Below are 12,755 nucleotides of genomic sequence, written 5' to 3'. Positions count from 1 at the left end.
AGAAAAAAAATTAGGGACACTGATGAAGAAAGGTCTATTTTGTTATCAAAGTGGAAATGTCAACTTTAAACTCTTAGTTTATTTTGTCATTAAAGTAGAACGTTGTAAATTACATCTTAAAATACCGACCCAAATGTTAATTGACACGTGCTTCTGGCAACCCTGTGCAGTGGCAGACAGCAATTGCCACACAGAACAAACAATTATGATATTCCAACCCTCTGCACATTTAGAATCCTTAGATTTATACTTGATATCACTTTGATGATAAAATGTGTTAAAGCATGTATGTTACATTTTACATTTTGCACCTGATGCTAAATGGAATGGGCATGTCCCTGGATTGATGGGTGTAAATCATTAAACATCCATCCTTTTCAGAGATGTTGTGGCAAGGTGTCCTGCGAATTTAATGGATGTTTCAGGCAATTCATAACACATCTAAGCCGAATGTTGTTGTGACATTTCACACTGCCACTTGGTGAAATCTTCCAGATAACATAAAGTACATGTGCAAGTATAAACAGTATACGGTTTGCATAGCAGTAGCACCTGTCACATCACATCACAAACCCAGTCTTAAGGTTAACGATCTATGATATGCATACCTAAACCAATGACTCCACTGTGTTGAAGGAAATCTGTAAATCTTGCTGTTTTTTCCTTCATCATTTTTCTTCATGGAGCGATGGAGAACAGGGTGGATGTGGGTGCTGGTATCCACGGACAACGCAGTGGCTACTGCTTGACTGATGCTCTCTGAACACAAGTTAAAAACTGATGCTCACTTTGTAAGACCCGAGTGAATAACTACTGACTTTTATAACGATAACAAGTATTACCTTGACTTTATGATGTCTAGACAGTCGCACTTTCAGTTTGGCCAATTCCAGCAGCACTGGAGCTGGGAGGCTGTAGTGCAAGTACATTTCAGCAGCCACCTTCTTGAAGCAATCAAAACACACTGCACTGCTTTACATTTAAGTAATGTTATACTTTGCATAAGTGTTTCAAGAGATTTCTAGTGTTGCACCCTTTACATGCAACTACAGTACATTTTTACACATAATGAATTTACCTGCATTATCATTTACTAAACTGAGCCCACACTTTTGAACACTTTAGCCTGTGTCATGATAACTGGAGGTCACAAAATGAAAACGTGTAGCTACGAGACTAAAACGTGATTGCTTGACACTTGCAGTGTCGTCATCATTAGGGGACAGTTAGGAATTTAAAGACGCCACTAATAGTAGAGTGAAGTAACATTACAAAAATACTGATAGTGGTACCATTTTTCCAGGAGCTTATTGATATTTTGGTACTGACCAGTCCGGAACCAGTACCAATTTAACACTGGTTTTCTCAATATCCATCTCTAATCCTTCATGTAGCGGCAGAGTGGCTAGTGAGGTTTCAAAACCTTTACAAGCACAGATAGAATATGCTAACTCCTGAAAGGACTGTTGTGTGGCAGCACTATAGTAGTACTGTTGTTACTTGTACAAAATGCAGTGAAATTCTTACTTGCTATTATTCGCTCTTTATATACTTTCAGTATTTATTTTGTAAAGAAATACAATAGTTCTTTGGCTTCCTTGGTATTTATTCCCCTGTATTTATTTTAGATATGAACTTGTTTAATCTAATTTTTGTTATGTAACAATAACTGGGTATAAAATTAAGACTTTATCAAAGTCTTAGGGATGACACAATCCAACCACCTAACTGAATTATACTGTCAAGTCTACCTATAACAGCACATTCACGAGATTCTGTACCAAAACTTGGCCAAATACAACATTTTTCAAGTAGTATAAATCATCCCAACAGTTACAGAAAGAACTCACTCGTTCTGCAACAGCTCTCACAGACTGAATGCTTGTCCCATACAAGTTCTCATTGAACTGTCCTGCTTCAATAAACTTGTTTTCTTGAATATCCTTCTCCATCTGTTCTCTGGATATCACAAAATGGTAATCCTGGCCATCCACTTCATTTTCGCGCCTTGGACGTGTAGTGTCTGTTGGAAGTAAAAAAATAAAGTTAGTGAAAGATACAAAACCCTTACTATAATTCATACCTCATAATATGGATCTGGGAAACTTACGTGGTACACATGAGCCAAACTTGTGCGGAAATTCTGATATCAGGTCATCATTTATCCTGTCCTTCATTGGTCCAAGAATAATCACAGGTCTTGTGTAGTGAACTTTAAAAATAAAGTACATATAAAAACTCAGAAATCTGAAAACTAAACTCTTCACTAAACAAACAAATTTATAAACTATTACATTCAGTTTGTGAGGCTAGAATGGGGCAAAATGAGAAATCATAATACTTTATTTTTTTTCTGTTCTTATTAGCAAGAGAATTGTAAACATCAATGTGTTTTAACAATCAAATGTTAGTTGTATAACCTCTTTATTGCATACTCGCCAGTTGTACTGTTGCCAGCAAGAATGTATATAATATGTGCATTCACATGCAAATTCATTATGCATGCCATTCCATTCCTTGCAGTACTAAAATGTAAAAATAACTGGCAGTGTTATGCAGCATTAATTCCAACACAATGTGTGGCCTTGCTAGACAGCACTAATCCCTCCACATGCTCCAACACCAGGTAGAATTTGTCAGGCCATGGGTTAAACAGGGTGTTGAAAGAATAGCCAAGAAATACTTAACTATTAAAAGGTAATGTATTTCGTAGCTATTGTCATTTCTTAATTCTACACAGGAGCTACCCACATCTCTATCTATCTAAAATCCAATGTTTGTCTGTATGTCTGTCTGCCTTTCACAAGAGAACTACGGATTTAGATCAGGTGTTTTTCTATAATTTGCTTGAACATTCCAGTTGATTTTGCAACTTTTCTTGTTACACTAAGTGTCATAGTTCACTTGCGTTACTGATTTATTTATGCAAATCCAAGAGAGACGCTGCGGGCCCTCCTGACTCCTGTGCCTGCCTCCATTCGAGTCGGTCTATCTCTCATCACGTGTTGGAGCCTACGTTGTCCCCACTTAGCTAGCACTACCTGTTTGTTCAACAGACATCATCATCTACAGACTGTTAAGGAGTAACATTTGATGTTTTAAAGAGGGTAGCTGCTGACTGCCATACGGGGGACTCTCCCGTCAGAGCTGAACACGATCAGATACAGTGCCAATGTTTGACGTTGGAGCGTATCGAATTTCCACTTGGCCAGAATTATTATTATTTTTTTATTGATTTTTGAAGTTTGTCCTGTTTCACTACTTACATGGGCAGAGCCATGGGGGATAACTAGTTTTAGATAAAGCATAGTGGAGAAAGAGTTTGTACTACTGTTAAGGTGTCATTGCACATACAGACTGACATCACAGAGTAATGTGACAGTACTTTATTTTTAATGATGATTTGCCTCAAGGCTTGAAACAAGAATGCCCACTCTAAATGCAAGTACTCTGCAGAGTGCATGCAACAGATATTCTAGCTGCTTAAGAATGTTCCTCTTGGGTCACAGTTTAAAAATCTTGAGGACTCTGGAGGAGATTTTTTGTACTGTAATTAAAATTTAATGTCTCTTTAAATATAACGATGTTCAGTTATGGTCTTGAAATTTGTAAAACATTATAAATATGATTTAATATAAGCAGGTCACCAAAGTTTTCATCAGCACTTTTAGTTGTGTTAGACAGGAACTACTTTGATTCTCACACATTTGGAAAGCTTTAAATCAGATTGCATTATTACTATAAAGCTTTTGGGATCAGTCAGTGACTTTTGAAAAACTATGTATAACATAGTACAACTTTATTTTTACAAACATCAATCATTTGTCTGGAATTTACTGATATATTAAGAACTAAAATCACAAAATTACTTTGATGATCCAGTGCTACACAGCATCAAAACATAAAGAAGCATTATTTACAATATGGCTTCAATGTTACTTTTATTTGTTTAACCCCCCTCACATTCAGAAAAAACATTAACAGTACATATTTCCATTATCAAAAGGCTGATTTAATTTCAACTAACACAGACCAGGATTTGGAATATGTAGTCTAGTTAAAGCAAATAATGCTCAAGTAATGACTTACTTTCCTGCCTTATTACTGGTTCATAAGAAAGAATTGTATCTTCCTGTCCCTCTAAAATTGGAAAAGATGACAAAAAGAAAAAAGGCACTGGGAATTAAAATACAAAAAAGTATTGAAAAAGGTGCACACACGTCACAACAATGCCACATCACGTCACATTACACCACAAGTTTATTTTCTTACTAATATTCCCACATCAGCCCAAAAATGTTGTTGCTTGGATCCAGGATTACTTTGGGTTAATTATACAATTATATTTCAGTAATGATATGTAATTTATCTGCTCCATTATCCTATAGTGGTAAATAAATAAAAAAAGATTTGTCTATAGAATCACTACAGATAAGACAGAGTGTCTTAAAGAACACTTCTAAGACTCTGTCTTTATATTTGCTCAATTTCTGCTCTGTAATATTATTAAGGGAAACTAATTTAAACGTGAAAGGCACAGCAATTCTAAAAAGAAAAAAAAAAGAAAACAAAAAAGGCTGTGATTTTAACTCTTTAAAGGCAGATTTGAATTTCAGAGCAGAAGCTATGAAAAAATAACCACTTACTGGAGCTGCTTTCACTGTCACTAGTGTTGGAGGTCACACATTCTGGTGGAAAAAGAGAATTTCAGTAAGAGTCACTGTCTTTAAAAGTTCTCCTCACAATAAGGCAATCTTAATTACTTTGAAAGGAAACTATTCTCTAATAATATCCAAGCAGCACAAGTGAGAGGACTGGTGTTAAAAAATAAAATAAAATAAAAATCTATCATCTATCAACCTGACCTACAGTTACCACCTTTGAACACTCAATAATAATAAAAACAATACAACACAGTGAAAGACTGGCAGAAGATGCATTTTGTTAGTGTTTAAAGCACCTTCTGTTTCTTTGTGTTCCACAAGTCAACACACAAATCAAGAGTGACAGCAATAGGAAATGAATTGCTTCCTCTATCAGTGTTCAGTGCTATACAGATGGATTTCCTGAGGTATGCTATTGTTATCTTTATATATATATATATAAAAAAAAAAAAAAACAACAAACACACTATAGTCTGCAGTTTATTGGTTAATTCTGGCAAATGCTGAGATTGTTTTATATTACATGTGTGGTTAAAATCATTTTCAGTAGTATAGTTTTATAACAGTTATTTCCCTTAACTGATCATTTAATTTATGGTATTATGTCAAACTTCAAAAATACTTCTCAATACCAAGGGGGACAGCTGTATGGGAACACCACACTTACTCAGACTCTTTGCTCCATAATAGTCATCGCTTAACCCTGGGAAGTCCTGATTTTCCAGACATCGAAAGCAGGAAAGGAAAAAAACAGAACAGTAAAGACGAAGTGAAGGTTAGTGCGTGCAGTGAACTAAGAAAAGAAAGCTGACAGATCTGTTTAGTATTAAGAGAACAGTATATTTTGACAGAATATCCATCCAAAACTTGAGTCAAATAAGTGTGGTGTGTTATAATTCAATTGGGAAACACCAACAAGTTGCAAAGAAATAATAGGATTTCATTGTGATAATAGGGTTAGTTTGCTTCAGTATTTTATGTACAGGTATTTTTCAGGAAGCTCAAGACATCATAAGATTATAGTCATTTCTACTTTAAAATAAGAATCAGCATAAACAGAATAGTGGACCACTAAAAGACAGTAAGAGGAAAAGACAGATTCACTTAGTCCAAGCCCAAAACGCATTGGTCACGTAACAATTTTTTAACATATTTGGCCCTGTATTTATGGAGGCTGTAACATTTGCTTCATAATAGGATTACAATATAAAATGCAGTACAACTATGCAATGTACATTTTTTCCTCAACTATTTCTATAAACATACACTAATATTTTAGAATTACTATATACAACTTTTGTTACACACTGCCCCATTGCAGTTAAACATTAAGGTTAAGGGACAAAATGTAGAACTTGTTTTTTGGTTGTAATTCTTTCCAACCCAACAAGTACATCAAGACCCTGACTCATCAATATTGCCAGAGGCTTGGTGTGTTCTATTGTGAAACCCTTGCTATAGCTGTTATTTGATTTGCTGGGGTGAACTTCATTCTCTTTTACAGCAAATAAAACTTTAGCATGATTAGCAATGAACCTGTGGAATGGCTTTGTCTGTCTAGGAATTTTCAATCCCCCCAACCATGAACACTTGGATATTGCTAGCAATGTGTCTGGGATCGTTCTGCATCATTAAGTGCCAGCAAGTGAATCTAAACACATACAGTACAATCCCTCTTAACTGGCCTCACATTGACTGGCCTGTTAAATTAAAATTTAAAAAAAAAAAAAAAAGTATCCCGAGTTCTTCTTTATATTATATGTATGCACTTCCTTCTTTCCTGGAAGGCGAGAGGGCTCCTACGCTCAGAGTGATTTCCATTTACATATTCCTTTATGAATTTTCCACGGTGCCGCCTTCTTTCTACCTGGCAGCTCCCCTGCTTCTCCCATCGGGCTTCACAACAGGGGAATCTCCCTACCTGCAGGTGCAGCTGCCTTCCACACTGGTCCTATAGCACTCCGATGCCTTGCTACGTCGGGCTCCATCCGAACAGAGGCTTGGGTTCTTTTCCCAGCGGCCAGGGCGCTCATGCTGGGGCTAAACCAGCCCAATGCCTCCATGACTGCCAGTCATCTTCAATACCGGTCACTGCAGCTCCGCTTTCTTCAGCCCCACCGAGTGTCGGCCAAACACTCATCAGCCAGGGGTTCACCTCCCAGCTGCCTGCCTTTGCTCCATCGAATCTGCTCTCAATCGCTTGCTCTCCTGCACCAGCTTTCCTCTATCCATTTCCTTCTCCATTAACCTCCCGTTCTTTCCTGTTCTTCCTCTAGCCACCTCGAGCTTCTATTTATCTTGGGGACGTGGATCAGATGTGGCAATTAACAGTTCCCGGGAACAATTAAGGATGTGGACAACTCCTCACCTGTGCACTTAAGATAGGACCGCCCGCATCACGAATTCCCCGGGAATCGATCGGCCACACATACTCACTAAGCCACGAGTGTGGCGATTTATTTAAAAAGTGGCCTTTTTCACTTGAGCTGTGGACCCGCTATACCACACTGTCACTGTCCAGTCGTTGTACAAGAAAACAACCCGTGTGCGAAATCGTGGATGAAGCCTTCTGGGTATGGTTTCTTCAGGAATGTTGAAGAGGTACAGTACATACCTTTGAAATATTTTTCTACATGAAAAAAGGTATGTGTCAGATTAACCGGCAAAAACGGCAACCGGCCATGGGTCCAGTCCCGAGGTGGCCAGTTAAGAGGGATTGTACTATATAACTGAAAGCATCAATGAAGGGCAGCTGCGGAATCCCAGATCATGACGATACCTCCACCCATGTTTCATTCCTTTCTCAATACCTTTTCCTTGCCATTACTTTAGTAGACATTTACATTTATTTCACTTGTCCATAACAGTTGTTCAGAATTCAACTGGCACGTCTATAGAAGTTTTAATTAAGCAGTACTCTGCTTTTTGGTAGTATTGTGAGGATTTTATTGTCCTTTGTGACAGTGTCACCTTTGCCCTATATCCCAATTATCTCTGATCTAGATAATCCAAAGTACCAGGAAAGAAAGAATTATTCATTGTCTGTATTCAAAAAATTAGAAACTGATGGCTGATGATAATAAACAAGCCAAACGGGTCTCGTCTTTTTAATCACCATTCTTTCTAGTCAATAAAAGCAAATACAGCTATAAATTTTTAATAATTGTGAGCACCTTGACAAAAAGAATAAGCTTAGAATCTGATTTTTTTTTTAATACTCCTTCATAAAAGTGGCTTACAAAGTTCAAACTTTTGTATATTCATTATGATTACCACCTATACGTATGCTAGGTTAAATCAAGAACCACATAACCACAATTTAATAGTGTCAATAACAAACATTAAATTTTAAATATGTAATGGATATTTACTGTTACTTTAATATATATATATATATATATATATATATATATATATATATATATATATATATAAATATATATATATGCAAGTAGGGCAAATATTAGTACAAATCCAGCTGAGACACGAATGTAAAGAAATTAAAAATCCAATCCCACAATATGTCAGCATTGTGGAAGTCTATTAATGGGTAAGAAGAGTAAAGATATACTAACTGCAAGATGTGACAGAAAAAAAAAAAGTCAGCCATGATTGAACTCAAGTGAAGTTTCAGTACCAATTCAATACCAAAATTCCAAAAATATAATGGTATTATCCTTTTTATAGTATCGATAGTTCTGAGTGAAAAGTCAGTACTGCACTCATGCGGGACTGCACGTCGATCAATTACTTTTGATGGCCAAATAATATGTGAGAAAAACAGGAGTAAAAAGTAACTATAAATCATTGACCATAAAAATATAATGCACACATTTAGAGATTATTATAAATCCTTATATTCTACTGAGTTCAAAGAAGACAACACACAATCCAATGCATTTCTGGATACATTACAGACACCACAAATAGATGCTTTAACTGCTGAGGAACTGGATAAACCTCTGACGCTAACAGAATTACTAGATGCTATAAAATCACTTCAAACTATGGATATAGATATAGATATATATATATATATATATATATATATATATATATATATATATATATATCCATATAATCTGCATATAGAGAGATTTTCTGTTCCAGTCCTTCCCTGATAATCCCCTTTATCTGATAAGAATTTCAACAGTGAACCGCCAAACTGCAGGCACAGTGTTTTCTGGGTCTGATTATATTATATTATAATATAATATATATATATATATATATATCAGACCCAGAAAACACTGTGCCTGCAGTTTTTAACAGCACTCACAGAATTTCAAAAGATATCTGGTCTCAGAATTAATCTGAATAAAAGTATACTCTTTCCAGTGAATTCACAAGCATATAATATTAGATTGGACACCCTACCTTTTACCATAGCAGATCAGTTTAAATACTTAGGGGTAAATATCACAAGTAAACATAAAGCTCTTTAGCAACAAAATTTTGCCGTCTGTATGGAAAAAATTAAGCAAGACTTGCATAGATGGTCAACAGTTCATCTCACTCTAGCCGGAAGAATTAACGTTGTTAAGATAAATATCCCTGCGGTGGGTTGGCAACCTGGCCGGGATTGGTTCCTGCCTTGTGCCCTGTGTTGGCTGACCCCCGTGACCCTGTGTTCGGATTCAGCGGGTTGGAAAATGGATGGATGGATGGAAGATGAATATCCTTCCTAAACTTCTTTTTTTATTTCAAAACATTCCAATATATATCAATAAATCATTTTTTAAACAATTAGATTCAGCAATAACCTCATTCATTTGGAACTCAAAACACCCACGTATCCGAAGAGCGACCCTACAAAGACCTCAGGCAGAATGTGGTATGGCTTTACCTAATTTTCAGTTTTATTACTGGGCAGCAAACATACAAGCCATAAAAACCTGGACACAAAAAAATTAACATACACAGGCTTGGTCCACAATAGAAGTAAAATCCTGTAGTACCTCTTTATACTCCCTGCTCTGCGCTCCAATAAATACAAGTTATCAAAAATATACTAATAACCCAATAGTGCTTTACTCACTCATAATCTGGAACCAACTTAGAAAGCATTTTAAGATGGAAAATCTTTTATCCGTGGCACCTCTGCAAGAGAACCACCTCTTTCAACCCTCGCAAACATATCCAGTTTTTAATACCTGGAAAAGATTTGGGATTAAAATGCTCAGAGATCTTTATATAGACAACATATTTGCATCTATTGAACAATTACGTTCCAAATTCAACCTCCCAGCTACACATTTCTTTCACTATCTTCAAATTAGAAACTTTGTCAAACAGAAACTGTCCGATTTTCCTCACCTCGTTCCCTCCACCATGCTGGAAAAAATACTGCTTAATTTCGAGGAATTAGACACCATTTCCGCATTATATAAAATCTTTTGAGTCCCTACCTTTCAAAGACCCAAGAGGACATTGGGAAAAAGATCTCTTAATCAATATATCAGAAAAGGAGTAGAAGGTAGCAATGCAGAGAATTCACAAAGCATAGAATTATTCAACTAAAAATTATATATCGAGCTCATCTGTCTCGCTTAAAACTGTCCAAAATGTTTCCAGGGCAAGATCCAACCTGCGAACGCTGCAACCAAGCTCCTGCCTCACTGGGTCACATGTTTTGGGCCTGCACCAAATTAACATCATTTTGGACCAAAATTTTTAAGTGCCTTTCAGACAGCCTTGGGGTCACAATCCCTCCTAACCCATTAACAGCTGTGTTTGGTGTTCTTCCAGACGAACTTGAAGTGGAGAAGGACAAGCAAACGGTGATTGCATTCACTACACTTTTGGCACGCAGACTTATTTTGTTAAATTGGAAGAATCCTAACTCTCCTCTGGTAAGTCAGTGGGAAACGGATGTTTTATATTATTTGAAATTGGAAAAAATCAAATTCTTAGTTAGAGAATCTGTACAAAATTTTTTTCAAAAAAAGGATCTAATCAATAATATTTTAGAATAAGAGAAATAACTATTACCGTTTTATTTCCCTTCTCCATTTTTTTTCATTTACCTATATATATTTCTTCCTTTCTTTTGTTTATTTTTGCCCTATTAAAAAGCCCTAAGTAATTCTCCTTTGGCTAAGCTCTCCTTCTCAAGGGTGGGGTTTGATTTGTCTTTAATTCTTTCTTGTCATGAATTAATCTATATGTATGGAATGATTACAATAAAATTAATACAGAAAAAAGAAACTATAAAAAAGCTCACAATGGTGATAATACAGCACTGCATTAATGCATGTCAAAAAGAGAAATTGCTGAAGTCAGACTGGAAATGTTTTGTGGTTGACAAAAGAATTTCATCACACAGATGTTAGAATAATCTAAAAAAATGTTTTCATATTAAAAAAAAAAAAACAAAAAAACGCACAACACATATAGGTTTTTTGCATTGCTACATTTATCACATTGTGGATTTAGTTTAGAAATAGATTTGTGTGTTTTCAGAGACCGTGCATCCTCATTTACACATACAGGATGATGGGATGTTGAAGTTAACTGAAAAAATGGCAATTTCCAACTACAGTTGTACAAGTAAAAATAAGGCAAATTTAAAAAAAAATTAAAAAGTGGCAATCAATACTGCAAACTGAACAAGAAATTCAATTTAGTGTTTCAATGCTTCAAAGCAAAAGTTCCTAGTATTACGACACATTATAAAAAAATGCATAATTGCCGAGACAAAGCCGCATGCTAATGTTCACGAGTATTATGGCTGTCAGATTGGATTTCACTATTCTTATACAGTGGAACCTCGAGATACGATCACCTCTGTATACGAGAAATTCAAAATACGAGGAAAGTATGAGCGAAAATTTCTGATCTAAATGCGAGCATTGGCTCGCGTAACGAGCCACGAGCCAGGCTGTGGGTATAGCTCTCAGCTTAGCGAGAGGGCGTGGTAGCAGTTGCGAGCCGCGATCTGCGGTGTCTGCGTTTCTCACTTAAGTGCACAGGTGGGAAACTGCCCACATCCATGATTGTTCCTGTGGCTGATGGGCTGCAGCTGCCATGTCCTCCCCGCATATATAGAGAAGCGCGAGCCGGTTAAGGGGGAGAAGAAGTGAGAGGAGAGAGAGAGAGAGAGAGAGCGAGCAGGCAGGCAGGCAGGAGAGCAGGCTCGCGTGTAGCTGAACAGGCGAGCCAAACAGCTGAAGCAGGACGGTGTAGAGAAGGTCAGCTGCATTAAGAGTGTCTCGCCTGTTGCAGAGCCCGCAGGTGAGACGCTAACAGAGAAGAAGCACCGGGGATTGTCGTCTGTTTTTTAAAGACTGCATCCTTTTGACGTTTTAACCTCGTGTTAAAGGATTGTTATTCTTGTGTATTTTAAACCTCCACTTCACAACTGTTTTAAGGATTATTTATTTAAACATTTATTGAATGCTCTACTGCACTTTGGACACCTGTTTTGATTCTTTTAATAATCAGTTATATTATTTACCAGTGTTATTTATTAAAGGTAGACTACAGTATATATAATTTATCAGTGTTATTTGTTAGGAAAATTGATTTTTATGTTAATATATTTGGGGTGCGGAACGGATTAACTGGATTTCCATTATTTTCAATGGGGAAGTTTGTTCTAGATACGAGAAATTCGCTATACAAGCTCAGTGCTGGAACGAATTAAACTCGTATCTAGAGGTTCCACTGTATTATTCTAATTTTTTTATTTGAAGGCAAAAACTGATATTTTATTGAAAAAAATATACTGTATTAAAATATACGATAGCTGCATCTGTAAAAGAGAAGAAGGACTGTGCAAACCCTGACTTGATACCATTATGATCCCATAAGCTATACAGGAGCTGCTTTTCCATTTGAGTACACAGGTGCCGATTATTCTGAATGTCATGATTCTACTTGTACCCTGCTGCTGCCCATTGGACACCTCCAAAATAATTAAACAAGCCCACCTCTGCCTGCTTTTTTACTTTGCTCACCATTCTCGCCCAGTCAGATGGCCTTACTGACTCACATTCTTCGTGATCCTTGTCAGAACAGTAAGCCATAGAGGCAACATCAAAAAATGAGCTTAAACCCTTAAGAGCCGCATGTGCTCCGCTACATTATTGT

The 12,755-nt window shown here is 36.6% G+C and overlaps 1 protein-coding gene across 6 annotated transcripts in view; it reads right to left on the bottom strand.

Moving 5' to 3' along the window:
• Positions 1-12,755, bottom strand: part of dlg3 (discs, large homolog 3 (Drosophila)) — a 380,072-nt gene that overhangs the window by 10,022 nt on the left and 357,295 nt on the right. For 5 of the 6 annotated variants that reach the window (XM_051934943.1, XM_028815836.2, XM_051934945.1 and 2 more), the window contains 4 exons: positions 4,647-4,688; positions 4,090-4,140; positions 2,111-2,212; positions 1,851-2,023 (listed from right to left, as the gene is read on the bottom strand). In XM_051934943.1, coding sequence (XP_051790903.1) covers positions 1,851-2,023; positions 2,111-2,212; positions 4,090-4,140; positions 4,647-4,688 — 368 coding nt within the window. Of the gene's footprint in view, positions 1-1,850; positions 2,024-2,110; positions 2,213-4,089; positions 4,141-4,646; positions 4,689-5,331; positions 5,378-12,755 lie in introns of all 6 variants that reach the window. The other variant, XM_028815838.2, reaches the window with a different exon arrangement.

The sequence above is a fragment of the Erpetoichthys calabaricus genome, chromosome 12 (assembly GCF_900747795.2).
Source record: "Erpetoichthys calabaricus chromosome 12, fErpCal1.3, whole genome shotgun sequence".
Taxonomy (NCBI): domain Eukaryota; kingdom Metazoa; phylum Chordata; class Cladistia; order Polypteriformes; family Polypteridae; genus Erpetoichthys; species Erpetoichthys calabaricus.
The sequence above is the reverse complement of the archived record's forward strand: the minus strand, read 5'-3'. Positions and strand labels throughout refer to the sequence as shown.